At 44.3% G+C, this 21,440-nt stretch overlaps 1 protein-coding gene across 4 annotated transcripts in view; it reads left to right on the forward strand.

The window, feature by feature from the left end:
- Positions 1-21,440, forward strand: part of GDPD4 (glycerophosphodiester phosphodiesterase domain containing 4) — a 205,002-nt gene that overhangs the window by 79,375 nt on the left and 104,187 nt on the right. For all 4 annotated transcript variants that reach the window (XM_077451411.1, XM_077451413.1, XM_077451414.1 and 1 more), the window contains exons 4-7: positions 1,905-1,998; positions 12,397-12,456; positions 16,409-16,507; positions 17,038-17,131. In XM_077451411.1, coding sequence (XP_077307537.1) covers positions 1,905-1,998; positions 12,397-12,456; positions 16,409-16,507; positions 17,038-17,131 — 347 coding nt within the window. The remainder of the gene's footprint in view (positions 1-1,904; positions 1,999-12,396; positions 12,457-16,408; positions 16,508-17,037; positions 17,132-21,440) is intronic.

The raw sequence follows: 21,440 nt of genomic DNA on the forward strand, positions 1-21,440 counted from the left end.
CTTGGTTTTATCTGGCCCTTGGGGCATTATTCCCCCCACTGTCAGCAACAGTGGGGCATAGTTGCTGCCACTCTATTCCTCCTACTGACACCAATGATGGGGCACTAGTCCTCTCACTGACATTAACAATGGGACACTATTCCACCCACCAGCCAGCTGCCATAAACCCAGTATCCTCTTCTTTGGCCAGCGGTCTTCTTTCCAATAAGAATGGTCTCTGCGGTGGATTCGCCGTGAGATCACTTTTATCGGTGACGGTAGAGGGGCCCCAACTCCCGCCATGCTGCGGTGCCCTCCGCCGCTTACCGGAGTTGTTGGCGATCGGATCTTCACCCTTGCTGGGCATGGAGACAAGTGAGGGGAAGATGGCCCCCCACCCGTCTCCATAACAATGCAGGTCACTTCCGCCCATAGATCTTAAAGGACCATTTATTTTTTTTAAATTACATTTTTTTTATTATTATTGCATTTAAGTGTAAATATGAGATCTGAGGTCTTTTTGACCCCAGATCTCATATTTAAGAGGTCCTGTCATGCTTTTTTTCTATTACAAGAGATTTTTACATTCGTTGTAATAGGAATAAAAGTGACACAATAAAAAAAAAAAACTGTGTAAAAATAAAAGATAAAAGGTAAAATAAATAAGAGAAAAAAACATTTAAACGCACCCGTCCCCCTGAGCTTACTTGCAGAAGTGAACGCATACGTGAGTAGCGCCCGCATATGAAAACAGTGTTCAAACCACATATGTGACATATCGCCACGATCGGTAGAGCGAGAGCAATAATTGTAGCCCTGTAACTTAAAACATGCAACTTGTAGCATTTTTTAAACGTCGCTATGGAGATTTTTAAGGGTAAAAGTTTGTCGCCATTCCACGAGCGGGTGCAATTTTGAAGCGCGACATGTTGGGTATCAATTTACTCTGCGTAACTTTATCTTTCACAGTATAAAAAAAAATCTGGCTAACTTTACTGTTGTCTTTTTTTAAAATCAAAAAAGTGAATTTTTTCCCAAAAAAGTGCGCTTGTAAAGCCGATGCGCAAATACGGTGTGACGGAAAGTATTGCAACGACCGCCATTTTATTCTCTAGGGAGTTAGAAAAAAATGTATAATGTTTGGGGGTTTTAAGTAATTTTCTAGCAAAAAAAAAATGTTTTTAACTAGTAAACAACAAATCTCAAAAAGAGGCCCAGTCCTTAAGTGGTTAACATTTACCTTCAGCTGCCTGTATCTGAATTTACTAATAGTATCAGTATGCAATTTTCGCTAAAGGGAATCTCTGGTTATGTATTTTAAATACATTTCAGTTACCTAGGTTTACTATGGGCTTTGAGCATACCACCGATTGGTGACTCATCCATAGCTCCCAACTGTCCCTGATTTCGAGGGACTGTCCCTGATTTGGAGCAATGTCCCTCTGTCCCTCTTTCCCCCTCATTTGTCCCTCATTTTGGTCTGATCCATATAGTTGTATATAAAATGCACCTTTTATCTTTCAAAAAGTGTTTCCCAGTGCTAAACCTTTCATCTGATTTCTAAACTGCTGCATTTGTTAATTTTAAAAGCCAATATTAAGAAATATTGGTGGTAAAAAAAGCCCTTGTGGATTTTATTAACCTTTTTTTTGTTATGTCCCCTTTAAGGGGCGTGGCAGGGGGTGTGTCCTATGCCTACATATGTTTGCTAGTAGGTGTCCCTCATTCCCATCTCGAAATGTTGGGAGGTATGCTTATCCTATGCACCATATTGGATTTCCACGTTGGATAAAACTGGGTCTGTTCATTTTTTGGAAAAAGAACGGCAAAACTGTTATGTCTGCATATTCACACGATACAATCTGTTTGCCACAGTTCATAACTGTCTGAAAACCTCTCTGAATTTCATGGTTATTCCTTTCCAGGTACACCTACCGTAATCTGGGTTACTGGTTCCTGTGGTCTGTACTGATCCTGGCGGTGGTGGCTGTTTTGTTTACATACGTTGCAATATTAGTGGTAAGCCAACTCATTTTTAAAATAATCGCTCTTTTGGCTCAGTCAGTTACACACAGGCTGCTAACAAGCATGCAGGCAGTGCTGGATGTTTTTGTTAGAAAGCGTGCAAGGTTTGCAAAATGAGTTTTATTGATGCACCAAGTATGTAAGAATGCAGTAACTTAAAAAGAGACATTGGCTAATAAAATTGAAAATTAAAATAAAGAGTCAATCAGGTCATATATTCCTGTTCTCTCAGGTTATCTTTAACCGCTTGCCGACCAGCCGCCATCATTATACTGCAGCAGGTCGGCACGATCCCGCGAGCCGACATATAGCTACACCGGCTCATGGATAGTATGCGTTCGCGAGCCACCGGATGAGCGCACATGCACACACTGCACTGCGGGGGTGCTGATGCTTGTGGTTGATGGTCACGATGACCGCTGGCCACTAGCGATTGCAGGCACGAGAGCCAGAACAGGGACGTGTGTGTAAACACACAAATCTCTGTTCTGTGAGGAGTGACAGATCGTGAGTTCCTAATAGCTAGGAACCACGATCCGTCATTTCCTCTAGGTCAGTCCCCTCACCCTACAGTTAGAAACACACACAGGGAACGCAGTTAACCCCTTGATCGCCCCCCTAGTGTTAACCCCTTCCCTGTCAGTGACATTTATACAGCAATCAGTGTATTTTTATAGCACTGATGGCTGTAGAAATGACAATGGTCCCAAAAATGTGTCAAAAGTGTCTGATGTGCCCGCCATAATGGCGCAATGCCAATAAAAATTGCAGATCGCCGCCATTACTAGTAAAAAAAAATAAAAAAAATAATAAAAATGCTATAAATCTATCCCCTATTTTGTAGACGCTATAACTTTTGTGCAAACCAATCAATATACGCTTATTGCATTTTTTTTTTTTTTTTACCAAAAATATGTAGAAGAATACGTATCGGTCTAAACTGAGGAAAATAATTTTCTTTTTTTTTTTTAAAATGGAGATATTTATTATAGCAAAAAGTACAAAATATTGTTCTTTTTGTTTATAGCGCAAAAAATGAAAACCGCAGAGATGATCAAATACCACCAAAAGAAATCTCTATTTGTGGGAAAAAAAAGGCGTCAATTTTGTTTGGGTGCCACGTTGCACGACCGCGCAATTGTCAGTTAAAACGACGCAGTGCCAAATCGCAAAAAAATCACCTGGTCATTCAGCATCTAAATCTTCTGGGGCTGAAGTGGTTAAAGTGGTTCTAAAGGCAATTTTTTTTTCACCTTAATGCATTCTCGACATTAAGATAAAAAACTTTCAATAGTACCCCCTCCCTAAACACTTACCTGAGACCTTTCTTGATCTGCCGCAGCTCTCCTTCCCTCTTCCTGGTCTCATAGGCTTTGCTGATAGCAAGGGAAGCCATTGGCTCTTGCTGCTATCAATCAAATCCTGTGAGGTGGGAGCAGGGGCGGGGTCTCGACCCACTCTGTATGTGTCCATAGACACACACAGCCTTGTTTTGAAGTGCGCCTGCACAGGCTCCCCTCATAGCAAGTGGCTTGCTATGGGGCACTTGGAGAAGAGAAGATGCGGAGTGCACCAGTAGGGGACCCCGGAAAAGGAGGTTCGGGGCTGCTCTGTGCAAAACCATTACACAGAACAGGTAAGTATCTAAGGTTTAGAATTGTTTTCTTAAGGGTTAGAACCGCTTTAAGGCTGGATTCACACCTATGCATTTTTAGTGCTTTTTGCATTTTGCATATTTGCTCTACAGAACGTGTTCCATAGGAAACCATGTTAAATGGGCTGTAGTGCAAATCTGAAAAATGCAAAAAGCACTAAAAATGCATAAGTGTGAATCAGGCCTAACTAATAAAGACAAAATTGAGGTCAGCAGGCTGACTGTGCTGTGTGGCAGGGGTACCAGGATTACAAGACTGGTGGAAGCTTTTTTTCGCAGGTGAAGCAGTTTATGTATATTTATTTCATCAGCATTTTCCAGCTATTTTCCTGGAGTTTGCCTCGGCTTTTGCAAAAAAAAAAAAAAAAGTGTAGATAAGGACACTGAGTCTCAGATAAGGAAATAGAACAGAGTCGCGGTAGATTGTGACCCGGGCGATTATCTCCTTATCACAATGCATCTTCGCTTCCAATCAGATAATATCCGTACTTTAATCTTCCATTTTAACCTGAGATGAGCTTTTACAAAAGACGACTCTTCGCATTTCCCCATTTCAATAGATATAAAATATACTCTGAAGAAAGACACGGTGAATGGATGAAATCTCCCTTTTTTTTTTGAACAATCGGACACATTTCAGTACAAAACACAGGAGTCCTTGTTGTAGATGCTCAGTTGTCAGTGGATTGGAAAATGGAGACTGTGAAGACTGTGAAGATTCCTGTATTCAGAGGAAGACATTTGTAACTGCTCTGTGCCCGGAGACATTTGTTAGCCCTGTGGATGGCGGCACACTGGCTTAGTGGTTCGCACCATTGCAGCGTAGGGGTCCTGCAACCAGTTCTCACCAGAAGCTCAACCGAACCTTTAGTTCACACTATTGCGATGTCAGACGTCGCATGTGATTTGCACCGCATTGCTGTGCAGATCACATGCGATGTCTTTGTGATGCAAATTCAGCTACACAAATTATATGGCTGAATTCGCATTGCATAAAATAGTGAATTTTTTTGGTCTGCACTGGAATCTGTTCACATTATTATTATTATTATTCACGATTTATATAGCTCCAACAGTTTATGCAGCACAATTACAGTACAATACAAAAGGTACAGGAGGGCCCTGCTCGTAGAACTTACATTCTAAAGGGAGGGGGTGGTGGTACAAAAGGTAATAGCTGCAGAGAATGATTTGATGGGGGTAGCCCACATCCATGCAATCCGATTCATGCACCATTTGACAGTTCGCACTGCGATCTACGAATGGATCTGGGGGTGTCATCAACTTTGTATTGACACCCGCAGCGATTCGCGTAGGGCAGTGTGAACTGCAATGCGAGAGACATGCGATGCGAGAACCTGCACAGGAATCGTGCTGGCTCCTGCATCGCATATGTGTGAACCCGGCCTAAATCAGCTAAATACATTCCATGTGCATCAAAGCAAAACGTGTTCGATGACTTATGCCCTGTACACATGGTCGGAAATTCCGACGGAAAAGGTCCGATCGGATTATATTGTTGGAAAATCCGATCGTTGTGTGGCCTCTATTGGACTTTTTCCGTCGGAAATTCCGACAGAAAAAATTTGAGAGCTGGATCTCAAATTTTCCAACAAAAAAATTTGATCGGACTTTTTCCGATTGTTTGTAGAGAATTCCGATCGGACAAAGTGTCACGCATGCTCAGATCAAATTACGAGACGAAAGCTTTTGGCTACTAGCCTCAATGTAGTCCCATCATAACGAACGAACATCATCACGCTCCGAACGATTGGATTTTCCGACAACTTTGTTGACCGTGTGTATGCAACACAAGTTTAGGACAAAATCCGTCTCAAAAAATCCGAAGGATTTTGTGTTCGGAATGTCTGACCGTGTGTACAGGGCTTTACAGGGTGTTTTCCATCTAAAGCAGCCACAGCGGAGTAAAAAAGTCTGTCCTCTGCCAGCTGCTTCAGGGTGGGTCGCTTTCTCTCTTTGGGGAAGCAGTGACCCCATAACAGGGGTCCAACATGCCCCCTGCTGATTCAAACCTATAGATCTGCAAATCGGCAAATCTCATGCTGCCAGCTGATTGGAGAACTCAGCAGGGGGTGTGTGGACGGGGCATTGTGTGATGGTAGATTACCCCAGTCGCTGTCACAGTCAATTTTGTGGGATTTTTTTTGTTTTGTTTTTTGCACGAGTTTAACCACTTCGGCCCCGGAAGAATTTACCCCCTTCCTGACCAGAGCGCGTTTTGCGATACGGCACTTCGTCGCTTTAACTGACAATTGCGCAGTCATGCGACATGGCACCCAAACAAAATTGACGTCCTTTTTTTCTCACAAACAGATTCCTTTTGGTGGTATTTGATCACCTCTGCGTTTTTTATTTTTTCTCTATAAACAAAAAAAAAAAGCGACAATTTTGAAAAAAAATTCAATATTTTTTACTATAATAAATATCCCCCAAAAATATATAAAAAAACTAATTTCTTTCTCCGTTTAGGTCGATATGTATTCTTCTACATATTTTTTGTAAAAAAAAAAAATGCTCAGCGGCAGCCTCACGTTCCTCTGGCCTCCACGGGGCATCACGGCAATGGCGGCAGCCTCCGCATCGGCGGCCAATTAGGAGTCTTCTAATTACGGCCAATCGGAAAACAGATCTCATACCCGCTTCTGATTGGCCGGATTGAGGATCGGTATTTCAATAGTGAATACTCATTCGCTTTTGTAACACTTGGGTGGGCTCGTGGCGCAATGCTCTGCGCCACGAGCCCACCGTATTTTGAAGCCTATTAGAGCCTATATCTCTAATCAGTTGCTTCAACACCCCCCGCCCGACTTCCTGAAAGAGCCGGACGCATTAATAGGGGGCCATGGATAGATTAATGCTTTGCATGAATCTATTATACATATAGGGAGTGGCGTGGATAGAGGGGGCGGCGCCTGGATGTCCCTAATGGATGGGCCTCCACTGGCTCCTCCATCCAGTGCCAGGAGCCAAAGAAAATACCTGGTGCCGGTATGGAGAAGCATGTGACTTGCTCCAGCACCTGGCCAATCAATGCTGCCATGCAGAGTGCCCATAGCCTTGTGCAAGCTACAACTTCAGCTCCAAATATGTAGGCTGCCATTGCTGATCTCCTTGTGAAAATGCTTCTTGCCTGGCTGTCTCTGACTTTCATAATCTCCAAACAAGCAGTCCCCCAGAGATGTCACCTGATCTGCACTGTTCCATGGTGTTGATTCAGAAAATAGTGAAGCTATCGGCTCAGCAAGGCTGCCAGGCAATGGATTTTTTCTGAAGCAGAGGTCAGCAATGGCCGCCCTTCGCATTGTTTTCAGTGTCGGTTTCCTTTAAGGTAGAACTCTTTTTGCCAGCATGTTGGCAAGCACTTTAATGCTTTTCCTTTAAAGTTAACTCACATGTGTTGGAAATTATAGCTTGGCTCAGAGCGTGTTGTTTAGTTTCCCATAATGCCTCTTTCAAGTGCAGTTACAGATGTTTTTCAGGCACTTTGAATGTGCTTCCAATTTGCATACTTGGTGTTGCGGAAATGTCACATGCAAAATCAGCACAGCCAGTCCTGACTTACAATAATAGTACCAGATGTGTTTCAGTGAAGATTTGAATTTTTCTGTACATACTCAAAACTTAAAATGATTGAAACTATCTTAAGGAGGATTGGGGTTCTTTCACATTTGAAGTAAGTATACCACCCTCTGAAAAGCGACTTTTCCCAAGGGCAGTATAGCAGGCAATCAGGAGGTGCTACTGCAGCCTCCTGAATGCCTGTTTTTTTTTGTTTTTGTTTTTTTTTTGTTTTTTTACTTTTTTAATTACCAAACAGCAGTTTTACTTTACAGGACTGCAACACAACAGCAAAATTCTCAGCTTGCGGTTGCAGTGTGGTCTCATTGAAATTAGTGGGCGAGCTTGACAGGTGGCACGGTGTGTAACCCAAGTTAAAATTGCCAAGACCATCGCTGCCGCAGCATGTGTGCGTCCTTGGCGGGCTGTATTATTACAGTTCAGGTGTGCAGCCAGGGGGCAGTAAAACCCCGGCAGCCACCCCTGTGAAAAAGCCCTTAAAGGCCCATACACACGATCTGACTTTTTGACAACAAACATGCAAATTAGCTGTTTTAAGGCAACATCCGACCGTGTGTACGCTCCATCGGACAAACTTTTTCGGTTTTCATCGGACTGTTGTTGGCTTTGCGAACGGACAAACTTTCCGGCAACAAAAGTCCCATGGAGCAAAGTCCGATCGTGTGTACAGAAAACCATAGGACTTTTGTACAAAGTACATACTCGCATGCTCAGAACCAATGCAAAAGATCAGACAACAATACAGAAGTTGACCAAAGGTGGCGGTAAAGAGCAGAAAAAACACGTGATTTGGTGAAAGTTGGCTGAAAAAGTCCTGCCGTATGTATGTTTAACAAGTTCATGGCCGACGCCCTTTGTTCAAAAATCCACGGGAAAGTTTGTACAAAGTCCGATCGTGTGTATGAGGCTTTAAAGGCAGTTGAAAAAGCCCTAAAAGAGTATCCATATCCCTTGAAATTTTCCACATTTTTTCATGTTACAACCAAAAACGTAAATGTATTTTATTGGGATTTTATGTGATAGAAGGTGGCACATAATTGGGAAGTGGAAGGAAAATGATAAATGGTTTTACATTTTTTTTACAAATAAATATGTGAAAACTGTGTCGTGTATTTGTATTCCGCCCCCTTTACTCTGATACCCCTAACTACAATCTAGTGGAACCAATTGCCTTCAGAAGTCACTTAATTAGTGGGAGAATCTGTCCACAGGACAACTATTAAGCCCCATACACACGATCGGACTTTGTACAAACTTTCCCTTGGATTTTTGTACAAAGGGCGTTGGCCGTAAGTTTGTACTGCATAAACACAATCTGACTTTTTATTCAACAAACAAGAATGTGACGTTTCAACGTACTGACGACACTTCAAAAGATGATGTTCAATTACTCCAGCGCCACCTTTGGTCAACTTCTGTATTGTTGTCTGATCTTTTGCATTGGTTCTGAGCATGCGTGTTTGTACTTTGTACAAAAGTCCGATGGTTTTCTGTACACACGATTGAACTTTGCCCCATCGGACTTATGTTGTCAAAAAGTTTGTCCTTTCACACAGCCAACAAAAGTCAGATGAAAACCGAAAAAGTTTGTCCGATGGAGCGTACACGCGGTCGGATGTTGCTCCAAAACAGCTCATTTGCATGTTTGCTGTCAAAAAGTCCGATGGTGTGTACGGGCCTTAAGTCGTGTACTCCACAAATCTGGCCTTTATGGAAGAGTGACAAGAAGAAAGCCATTGTTGAAAGAAAGCCATAAGAAGTCCTGTTTGCAGTTTGTGAGAAGCTATGTGGGGGACACAGCAAACATGTGGAAGAATGTGCTTTGGTCAGATGAGACCACAATTGATCTTTTCGGCCTAAAAGCAAAACGCTATGTGTGGCAGAAAACGAACACTGCACATCACCCAGAACACACCATCTCCACCGTGAAGCATGGTGGTGGCAGCATCATGTTGTGGGGATGCTTTTCTTCAACAGAGACAGGGAAGCTGGTCAGAGTTGATGGGAAGATGGATGGAGCCAAATTCAGGGCAATCTTAAGGCCCATACACACGATCAGACTTTTTGACAACAAACATGCAAATTAGCTGTTTTGGAGCAACATCCGACCGTGTGTACGCTCCATCGGACAAACTTTTTTGGTTTTCATCTGACTTTTGTTGGCTGAGCGAACGGACAAACTTTCTGGCAACAAAAGTTCGATGGAGCAAAGTCTGATCGTGTGTACAGAAAACCATAGGACTTTTGTACAAAGTACAAACAGGCATGCTCAGAACCAATGCAAAAGATCAGACAACAATACAGAAGTTGACCAAAGGTGGCGGTAAAGAGCAGAAAAACCACATGATTTGGTGAAAGTTGGCTGAAAAAGTCCTGCTGTGTGTATGCAATACAAGTTCAGGGCCGACGCCCTTTGTACAAAAATCCAAGGGAAAGTTTGTACAAAGTCCTATCGTGTGTATGAGGCTTTAGAAGAAAACCTGTTATGCCCCGTAAAGACAAGCGGAATGTCCGACAGAAAAAGTCAGACGGAAGCTTTTCATCGTATATTCCGATCGTGTGTATGCCTCATCTGACTTTTTTTCTTCGAAAAATTCTGACGGACCTAGAAATAGAACATGTTTTAAATATTTCCGACTGAACCAATTCCTATCAGGAAAACCGCTCGTCTGTATGCTGTTCCGACGGACCAAAAACAACGCATGCTCTGAAGCAAGTACGAGACAGAAGCTATTGGCTACTGGCTATTGAACTTCCTTTTTCTAGTCCCATCGTACGTGCTGCACGTCACCGCGTTCTTGACGATCTGACTTTGGTGTGATCGTGTGTATGCAAGACAGTTTCAGCGGAATTCCATCGGAACTGAAAGGTGGTTCTACAAAATATTGACTCCTGGGGGGCACTATACAAATGCACACCACACTTTTCACATATTTATTTGTAAAAAATGTTGAAAACTATTTATCATTTTCCTTCCACTTCACGATTATGTGCCACTTTGTGTTGGTCTTTCACATACAATCCCAATAAAATACATTTACATTTTTGGTTGTAACATGACAAAATGTGGAAAATTTCAAGGGGTATGAATACTTTTTTCAAGGCACTGTAGATGAATAATAAATCAGGTATTAGGCCCATTTTTTTGTGCAATTAAAGCTGCACTCCAGGCAAGAGCTGTATATACAGGAGCTATTTTCCTACCAAATCATTTGTTTTTCTTGCTATTAAAGCCAAACTCTAAGCACAAAAACTTTCATATAAATATATTCCTCCATAGACACAAAATAAATAAATCTACTTTGTGTGCACCAAATGCATTTGCAAACCTAGTTGTTGACTTGTAAAAGTAGCAGTGGCATCATCACAGTGCTGTACATAGCCTGTACAGAGAGCAGTGGAAGGACTCACCAACTACAAAGTACCTGCAGAAAACTACAAGAGGTCATTGTGAGATCCTCGGGGGTGGAGACTAATGTGAGTGATTCATGCTTTCTTTAAACTGAAAGAAAACCCTAACTATAACTGTTGCTAAAAAAATATTCATTCCCCCTTTCTCCTAAATACGTGAGTACCTACCTAGTTTCAATCCTCCTTGGTCTGATCACGTGATCCTGCAACTCTGCGTAGGAGAGTGCTTGGCAATGGCTGTGAATGCCAGGAGCTGTGACATCACCCATAGGTTGTCAAGGTCCAGCCATTGTCAGTGCTCCTTTCTCTCCCTTGCAGCAGCCGCTTGTCCACATAGGGGAGCCAGCGCTGCGGGACCATGTGACTGGACTGGAGCGGATTAAAAATAGGTAGGTACAAGTTAGGCAAGATAGGTAGCAGGAGGGGAAGGGAACCTTTTTATAATTAGCTATAGTTTTTCTTCTACTTTAAGCACTTACAAGTATATTAGCACAGGTCATGAGCTACTAGCAGGTTTCAAGTCATGAACTACTAGCCAGGCCGGGTTACTCGCCACGCGTTGCCCCACCCAACCCATACCCCGCCCCCCCCCATTCCGCCCCTAAACACACCCTCATAAATTATCTCATGAAATGATCGCTAAATGTTTTATGCAGAATTAAGTTACAAAAATAAATATGAACAACAACTTTATCAGTGTTCATCAATGCAGTCTCACCTGTGCTCATCAGTGCAGCTTCACCTCTGCCCATCAATGCAGCCTCATCTGTGCCCATCAATGCAGCCTCACCTGTGCGCATCAATGCAGCGTGACCAGTGCCCATTAATGCAGCGTGACCAGTACATATTAATGCAGCTTCACCTGTGCTCATCAATGGAGACTGACCAATGCCCATCAATGCAGCCTCACATGTGCCCATCAGTGCAACCTCACCTGTGCCCATATATGCAGCCTCACCTGTGCCCATCAATGCAGCGTGACCAGTAACCACCAATGTAGCCTCACCTGTGCCCATCAATGCAGCGTGACCATTGCCCATCAATGCAGCCTAACCTGTGCCCATCATTGCAGCGTGACCAGTGCCCATCAATGCAGCCTGACCTGTGCCCATCAATGCAGCGTGACCAGTGCCCACCAATACAGCCTTACCTGTGCCCATCACTGCAGCATGACCAGTGTCCACCAATGCAGCCTTACCTTTGAATTACCGTCCGTTTGCGGTCATACACAGTCCCACCTCCTGACCCAGCGCCTGTGACAGACAGAACGCTGGTCCAATGCCGAGACGTGTTCTGTCTGTCGCAGGGGCCGGGTCAGGAGGCAGGACTGCGTGTGACCGCAAGCTGACGGCAATTCAAATGAAAGCTGTTACAGTGGGCAATCCCCGCTCTGTGATGATCCGGCCAGCTCGCCTCTTCTCCCCCTCTCTCTTCCCTGGGCGAACGTTGGGAGAATGGCTTCCACTTCCATTCAACCCCGCCTTCTGGTGGTGCTTCCCCCAGCCCTCCGCTCCGGGGCAGCCCACGCTCGCCAGAAATCATTTTCCACTCGCATAATGTAAGTAGGCAAGTGGAAAATTTGAGGGCTGTGTTAGCATATACATGACTCATATAGTGATATTACTTTTCATTGGCCAGTGTAATAATTGGAGTGTAAATGAATAGATAAAGATATTGACTTTGGTTTTTAAAATTACCTTTGTACAGCATATATTTTTTCGTTTTAGGTTTTAGCAGTATGTTTGTTGTCGGAAGGTCAGCAGCTCTATCTACACTGGTGTCACAAGGTAAGACTTAATAAGTTATGTCAGTTACATATGTAGATTATAATTGTGTTAAAAAAATACCAACCATGTTGAATATCCATTTTGGGTGCTTATACCTTTAAAAAAGTATTATAGGAGAGTCTTTATTACTTATAATATATCAAAACCAACACACATGGAAAAAGTGCATGAAAGCAGTGGTCTCTCTGACAAGTTCCCACTCAAACACAATCAAGACAAAACTAAACCTATCCATTCAGCAAGAAGCAGAGAGTTTTTTTTAATTGGAGAACTATAGCTTTGACTTAGCAAGGAACCTCTGCAGAGAAACAACTGCTTCCACCTCTGCAGAGAAACAACTGCTTACACACAGAGTGAAACGGTTTTGCAGCATGCTGTCAGAGGACAAACTTGTCCACTCAGACTGTTGCAATGATGCTGCTATGTTCCTAAATTCAGAGCAGAATTGCCACCTTCATGTAGGCTGTACTGTCTCTAAAATTAACTTTAGTGTACTTTTTACTGTAATTTTGCATTTCCTAAACCTTGCGCCAATATTGTGTAACATAAAACATGATGCATTCTTCAGGCCTAAAATAATTTTTTTTTAGACATGTGCAAAAAAAAGATGCAAAAACAGCTCTGGCAGTGAAAGGTTTAAAACAATTGTCTTCATCAGTGTGTCCCATCAAGTGCCCCTATTAGAGCTCCCCTCTTACATCAGGTGTCCCAGTCCGAGTGTCCCCTTACAACAGCTCTCCCCTCAAGGTACCCCCTCATATTGGGTGTCCCCGTCAGAGTGCCCCCTTACATCGGGTGTCCCCATCAGAGTGTTCCCTCACATCAATTACCCTCATCAGAGTGTCCCGTCATGTTACTTATCATCATCAGAGTGTCCCATACATCAACTGTCCCCATCAGAGTTCCACTTTTACATCAGGTGTCCCAATTTGAGTTTCCCCTTACATCAACTTTCCCCTCGAGGTGCCCCCTTATATGGGATGTCCCCATCAGAGTGCCCCCTCACATCAATTGTCTTCATCAGACTGTCCCCTTACATCAACTATCTCCATTAGAGTCCCACTCTTACATCAGGTGTCCCAAACCAAGTATCCCCTTACATCCACTTTCCCCTCGAAGGTGCCCCCTTACATCAGGTGTCCCCATCAGTGTACCCTTAGGTCAATTGTCCTCATCAGTCTGTCCCTTCAAGTCAATTGTTCTCATCAGACTGTCCCCTTACATCAACTTTTCCCTTGAAGTGACCCCTTATATAGGGTGTCCCCATCATAGTGTCCACTCACATCAATTATCCTCATCAGAATGCCCCCTCACATCAATTGTACTCATCAGAGTGTCCCCTTACATCAACTGTCCCAATCAGATTTCCACTCTTACATCAGGTTTTCCCATTCCAAGTGTCCCTTTACATCAACTCACCTCGAGGTGCCCCCTCATATTGGGTGTCCCTATCAGAGTGTCCACTCACATCAATTACCCTCAGCAGAATGTCCCCTCACATCAATTGCACTCATCAGAGTGTCCCCTTACATCAACTGCCCCAGTCAGAGTTCCACTCTTACATCAGGTGTTCCCATTCCGAGTGTCCCTTTACATTAACTCCCCTTGAGGTGCCCCCTCATATTGGGTGTCACTGTCAGAGCGCCCCTTACATCAGGTTTCCCCATCAGAGTGCCACCTTACATCAGGTGTCCCCATCAGAGTGTCCCCTCACATCAGTTGTCCCTATCAGAGTTCCACTGTTACATCAGGTGTCCCAATCTGAGTATCCCCTTACATCAAATGTGAGGCCGCGTACACACGGGCGGACTGTTCGCCCAACTTTGTCCGCTGAACAGTGTTTGGGCGGACAGTCCGCTCGTGTGTGGGCTTTCAGCGGACAGTTTCAGCGGACAGTTTGACGGACAAGGTTTTTCGGAAATTCCATAAAACTGTCCGCTGAAACCTTGTTTCAGCGAACAGTCCGCTCGTGTGTAGGCTTGTTCGTCAAACAAAGTTGCGCGCATGCTCAGAAAGGATTTTCACGCCGAAAGCTATAATGCAGTGTATAGGACGTCGTATTTTTTGTCCCGTCGTACGTGCCGTTCACGTCATCGCGCACGGTTTCAGCAAACTGTTCGTCCGTCGTGTGTGGCCATGTCCGTCCATGCTAAGTTTGAGCGGACTGTTTGCCGAAACTGTTGGACGGACAAAGTTGGGCAAACAGTCCGCGCGTGTGTACGCGGCCTCAGAGTGTCCTCTTACATCAGGTGTCCCCATCAGAGTGCCCCTTTACATTAGGTGTCCCCATCAGAGTGCCCCCTTAGATCAGGTGTCCCCATCAGAGGGCCCCCTTAGATCAGGTGTCCCCATCAGAGGACCCCCTTAGATCAGGTGTCCCCATCAGAGGACCCCCTCACATCAAGTGTCCCCTTATATTAACTGTGTGACAGACTCACCCGAGACAGAGACTTTTGGAGGGGACTGCAGGCTAGCCTTCGGCCTACTTATTATGGGCCCTTACTTTTAAGGGAACACTACTCTTTGTGAGGTGTATGCCTGGGGGACCCTTGGAGTAAAGTTATTTTGGTTTCATGTCCATGTCTCCACAAGACACACAGACTCTGGGACTCTAAGTCGGGGATCCATGTTAAGGGCCTAGATGCCACATTTCCAGCAATGACTGCGCCACACTGTGCGACTCATAGCACATGTTGATGTCATCAGCAAACCACCTGTCTGGGAATGTCTCCTATAACATGTTTATTGCAAGTAGGTCTAGTGTGCCTCCTAAGGGTCTTTCACCGATAAATTGTGCTAATTAACTCACCTATTGTCTGTCTGCTATCAAACCATTGTGGGTTGTGTTTATATAGTCTGGGTGGGCACTAAGTCACCCAGGTGGCTAATTGTATAATTAACGTTATGTTTGTAGTATATGTCAGTTGTTCTAATTATATTGCTGGGTGTATTGTTAGGGTAATATGATCAGGAGGGGGATGTCCTCCTTTGGGGTATATATACTATGTAAGTTTGTTCAATAAAAAAAGTTCCAGTTTTTTAGCCAAACAAATCCTGCCTAGTTCTTGGTTGCAATAGGCAGTTATAATATCTGATATCTATGTTCAGACTGGAGGAAGTGGTGTACTGTCGGAAGCACTCAAGCAGAGTGTGGGACGAGTCCGTCACAAACTGTCCCCATCAGAGTTCCACTCTTACATCAGGTGTCCCAATCCGAGTGTCCCCTTACATCAGGTATCCCCATCACTATCCCCTCACGTCAATTGTCTTCATTAGACTGTCCCCTTTTATTACATTTTTCCCCTTGAGGTGACCCCTTAAATTGGGTGTCCCTGTCAGAGTGCCCCTACCATCAAGTGTCCCGATCAGAGTGCCTTCTTACATCAGGTGTCCCCTTGAGAGTGTCCTCCCATATCAGTTGTCCTCATCAGAGTGTCCCCCTTACACCAAATGTCCCCACCAGAGTTCCACTCTTACATCAGGTGTCCCAACCCGATTGTCCCCTTACATCAACTTTCCCCTTGAGGTGCCCCCTCATATTGCGTGTCCCTGTCAGAGTGCCCCCTTACATTAGGTCTCCCCAACAGAGTGTCCCCTTAGATCAGGTGTCCCCATCAGAGTGTCCCCTCATGTCCATTGTCCTCATTAGAGTGTCCCCTCACATCATTTGTCCTCATCAGATTGTCCCCTTACATCAACTGTCCCCATCAGAGTTCTACTCTTACATCAGGTGTCCCAATTCGAGCATCCCCTTACATCAAATGTCCCCATCAGAGTGCCCCTTACATCAACTATTATACTCAAATGTCATGTTTTAGGCGCTGTGCCATGATAGCTATAAATCAGGTATTGTATAACTGTTGCCACTGTATAGCTCACCTTGTATTTCTTAGTTTGTTTTCATATCATATCATTGTTTTTTTATCCTACTGACTGTTCTTATCTCTGACAGGCTGGGACGCTGGTCATTCTTGTGTTTTTTATTGCCGCTCTTGCTGCCCTTTCTAATTTATGGGGTGAAGAATGGTCTGCTGTTCGCCTTTCTTTCCAGGTACAAACAATGGCATTCAACTGTATTGCACTAAGGCTCTAAAAAGCTATCTGCAGCAAATTACTGTTGATAGGGCAGTGTAGCAGTGGCTGCCAAATGGCAGTTTTACATTGCTGGACTGTGCCGCAACTGCGAGCCAAACGTGTGACCCATGGTTGCAGTTTGGCCCCATTGAACTCAATGGGTGTCTGACAGGTGGTGCTGCCTATCAAACTCTGTGCTTCAGGTTTAAAATGCCATGGCCGTTAAGGCAGAGAGATCTTGTTGTTGGAGTATCTAAGACTTATAGGAAGCCAAAGTACTGACTCACCCCACTAAATTCCACCCCTCATTAAAATATCAGTTTTGGGTGAAATAACTATTTAGAGGCCCAATCCCTCCCCAACTGACATTTTCCCATAGCAGCTAGTCAGAAATCCTCTTTTGCCCCTCTAAGAACTGAAAGCTGAAGTCCAGTTGGCTTCTAATGCATATAATTTCTCTTGTATGCTCTTATATTTTGTATTACCCCTGTGTTTCCTTATTTGTAGGTGACGGCCCCGTACCTGCACATTGGTTCCCTGGCATGCATGACCCTACTGTCCTGGCCAGTGGCCCTTTATTTTGTCCGGATGAATAAAAGAAGTAAGACTCTCATTATTACAAAGACATATTTAAAGTCCAACTCCAGGTTTTTTTTAAATGAGTCCAAGCCAGTGTTTTCAATAAAATACAGTAATTTTTTTCTGCCACTAGATGTCCTTAGTCCCTCTGGTTGAATGACACCAGTGTCATTCAACCCTGAAGACTGAGGGCATCCTATGAGTGCACGGCTTCATGAACCCACCCCTGAGGAAGCATGCTGACAGCATCCTGCACAGTGTTTCTCAACCAGAGTTCTTTGGAACTGGATGATTCACTTGATGAACTTGATGAGATTGCTAGGGGTTCCTTAGGTAGTAAGCAATGGTGAATTGATCTCCCAAGTACACTGATCACCAATGCAATGGGCTCTTTTCCACTTAGGAAAATAGACTGCACTTTGCAAGTGCAGTTGCTTCAGAAAATGAGGCATCACTTCTACAATGCTAATTGATTTGCTAATAGTGCGCTTGTTCAAACAAAAACTCAAACAACATATGAAACATAAGTACTTTAAAATTCCACACCCACAATGTATTCAAAATTGTATATTGCACAGAGTCACATCAGTGAAAAATATAAATACTAAATAAACAAATATATAAAGCCTTCTACAAAAATTGACTTGTTGATAAAAGTGCTCATCCAAAATAAGAATTTTCAGTGACGCCACCTCCATCACCGATGCAATGTCCGCTCTCCTTAGGAAGCGACCCTACTGGGTCTAATCGCGCTTTAGAGATATTCCAATCTCAGAAGGTCCCGACCGGACTATGTTGCTGTATCAGACCTTTTCCAAGGAATCCTGGGCTGTCTAGGTAACAGCTGCTCTCTGGGGTATCTCAAAGCGAAAGAAACAAAAATTTAATTGTGCAAAAATGTATAAAAAATATGGATTTATTATAAAACAATGGTTCTACTCACAAAAGTGTCATCTTGTGTATAGCGTGACAGACAGAATATGAAACCAAATCCAAGAGGAACAAGATGCTCTCTTCCTCACCACTATTGTGGGGTACAGAGACAATAACATTGTCGACTCCACCCGACGCGTTTAGTCACAGATCACATGACTTCTTTAACCCCCTAGCGGTAATCCCGAGTCTGGCTCGGGTTGGGAATTTACTAAGAGGAGCAGTAACCCCGAGCCAGACTCGGGATCGCTTCGCTGGATGCAGGGAGAGTTACTTACCTTGTCCCCTGGATCCAGCGATGTCCCCCCGCGCTGTGTGATCGACACAGGGAGAGTTACTTACCTTGTCCCCTGGATCCAGCGATGTCCCCCGCGCTGTGTGATCGAGCTGTCCTCTGCTCCATTCACAGTGCCGAATGCAGCCGAGCTCCGTTCCCTGCAACGTTACGGCGCACGGGAGCGGAGAACGGCGGCAAATTCAAAAGAGTAAAAAGACACAAAACACACACAGCACTGTAATCTTACAGATTACAGTGCTGTATTAAAAAATTACACACCCCCTTTGTCTCTAGTGGTCTGTGCAATGCCCTGCATGCACTTTTATATTATAAATACAGTTTTTTCTGCCTGAAATTTGGAGATTGTCCATAGCAACCAAAATGTGTCCCTTTTTCAGTGTTTTAGGATTTGATTACATTATTGAATAATTTTTATTATTCTTTATTATATTATAAACTTTATCATACCCGGGATGTCTGCTAGACTCTGGTTTGAACAGATTTAAGAGAGTTATTCCTAAGAATTACAGGACTACAAAATAAAACGCCAAATTTCCATGCAAAATAATTGTACCGCCTTTCAGCACCTAAAACCAGACTGAATCATACCGCCAGGGAGGTTAATAAATCCATATTTTTTCATACATTTTTGCACGATTACATTTTCTTTCGCTTTGAGCTACCCCAGAGAGCAGCTGTTACCTCCAAAGCCCAGGATTTGTTTGAAAAGATCTGATACAGCAACATAGTCCGGTTGGAACCTTCTGAGATTGGGATATCTCTAAAGCACGATTTTCCTAAGGTGAACGGGCATTGCACCCGGTGATGGAGGTGGTGTCCCTGTGTCACTGAAAATTCTTATTTTGGATGAGCACTTTTATCAACACTTCAACATGTCACTTATTTCAATTCATGAAGAAGACTTTATTTCTTTATATACTTATTTAGTATTTATATTTTTCAGTGATGGGACTCTGTGCATATACAAATTTGAATGCATTGTGGGTGTGGAATTTTCACGTACTTATGTTTCATATGTTGTTTGAGTTTTTGTTTGAACAAGCGCACTATTACCCAATCAATTAGCTATATAGGACATTCTGACAACCAAATCCGTTGGATTTTGTCCGACGGATTTTGTCCGAAACTTTTGCATACGCACAGTCGGACAAAGTTGTTGGAAAATCCGATCGTTCAGAACGGGATGACGTTATTTCGTTACGACGGGACTACGTTCAGGCTAGTAGCCAATAGCTTTGGTCTAGGAATTTGATCTGAGCATGTGTGGCACTTTGTCCGATAGGAATTCTCTACACACAATCGGACAAAGTCCGATCGGATCATGTTGTCGGAAAATTTTATAGCCCAGCTGGAAAACTTGGTCCGTCGGATATTCCGACGGAAACAGTCCGATGGAGCCCACACACGGTCAGATTATCCGACAACACGGTCCTATCGGATATTGTCCATCGGAATATCCGACCATGTGTACAAGGGCTTAGAGACCATTGTTTAAATGGTGCAGCTGTTCTGTTTGATCACAATCCTGTTTGTCTTATACACATAGCGGCGCTTTAGTATTTCTTTATCACTTCTACAAGGCTAATGCTGGAGTGTACCACAATTTTTACTATCTGCCTTTCTTTTCTGAGGTTATTATTAATTTCAAGTATATTATTAAAAATAATTTTGTGGAAGGTTGGTAACAAAATTGTCTACCCTGAGTTTCACATATGCTAGGGATACCACATACTTTGTATTCAAAATATTCTTTATAATATTGGCCAGGGTAATGTACCCCGAGCTGTTGATGTATTTTTTTTTCTTAGTTGGGGTTCCCAAGAACCTGAAAATTACTTTAATGCCGCACACTCACAATCGGAATTTCGGCCAGAAAAAAACCGATGAGAGCTTTTCATTGGAAAATGCGACCGTGTGTATGCTCCATCGGATTCCTGCCAGCAAAAATTTGAGTGCATATTCTCAATTTTTCAGACGGAAAAACTTTCTATCGGAAATTCCGATCATTTGCATGCAATTCCGATATGCAAAAACTCATGCATGCTCAGATTCAACTACGAGATGGATGCTATTGGCTACTGGGTATTGAACTTCCTTTTTCTAGTCCCGTTGTACGTCACCGTCAGTGGCGGCTGGTGAAGTTTTTGGATGGGGGGGCGCCAGACCCCGCCCATCATGACCACGCCCACCATTTTGTCCCCTCCCACTTCTCATAAAACACGCCCCTTATGTAATCGGAAAAAAAAATTGACGTGGGTTCCCCCTCCGAGAGCATACCAGGCCCTTATGTCTGGTATGGATTCCAAGGGGAACCCCCTACGCCGAAAAAACGGCGTGGGGGTCCCCCCCAGATCCACACCAGACCCTTATCCGAGCACGCTACCCGGCCGGCCAGGAAAGGGGGTGGGGACAAGCGGGCGGCCCCCCCCCTCCTGAGCCGTACCAGGCCGCGTGCCCTCAACATGGGGGGGTGCCTTGGGGGAGGGGGGGGCGTGCGGCCCCCCCACCCCAAAGCACCTTGTCCCCATGTTGATGAGGACAAGGGCCTCTTCCCGACAACCCTGGCCGTTGGTTGTCGGGGTCTGCGGGCGGGGGGCTTATCGGAATCCGGGAGCCCCCTTTAATAAGGGGGCCCCGGATACCGGCCCCCCACCCTATGTGAATGAGTATGGGGTACAATGTACCCCTACCCATTCACCTGTGAAAAAAAGTACAAAAAAAAACCACAACACAGGGTTAAAATATTTTATTGCACAGCTCCGGGGGTCTTCCGTCTTCGGGGGTCTTCTCGCCGGACTCCTCCGCTATCTTCTTGTAGCTCTTTTGCTAGCGGAGGAGTCCGGCTTTCTTCCTCGCCGCCGGCCTCTTCTCCTGACTTCGGGGGTCTTGTCCCCCTCTTCGGTTCTTCTGCTGGGCCACCGCGCCTTCTTATAGCTCTTTTAGAGGCGGTGGCCCGGTCTTCTGCTGCCGCCGCCGCCACCGCCCGTTCTTCTTCTTCTTCTTCTTCCTCTCCTTCTTCTCCAGGAGATGTTGCCTCGACGATCTCCCTGGCCGGAATGCCAAGGACGCGCTGCGCTGCTACTTATATAGGGACAATGGG

The sequence above is a fragment of the Lithobates pipiens genome, unplaced genomic scaffold, assembly GCF_037356315.1.
Source record: "Lithobates pipiens isolate NorthernLeopardFrog02 unplaced genomic scaffold, aLitPip1_a1.2 Scaffold_23, whole genome shotgun sequence".
Classification (NCBI taxonomy): Eukaryota; Metazoa; Chordata; class Amphibia; order Anura; family Ranidae; genus Lithobates; species Lithobates pipiens.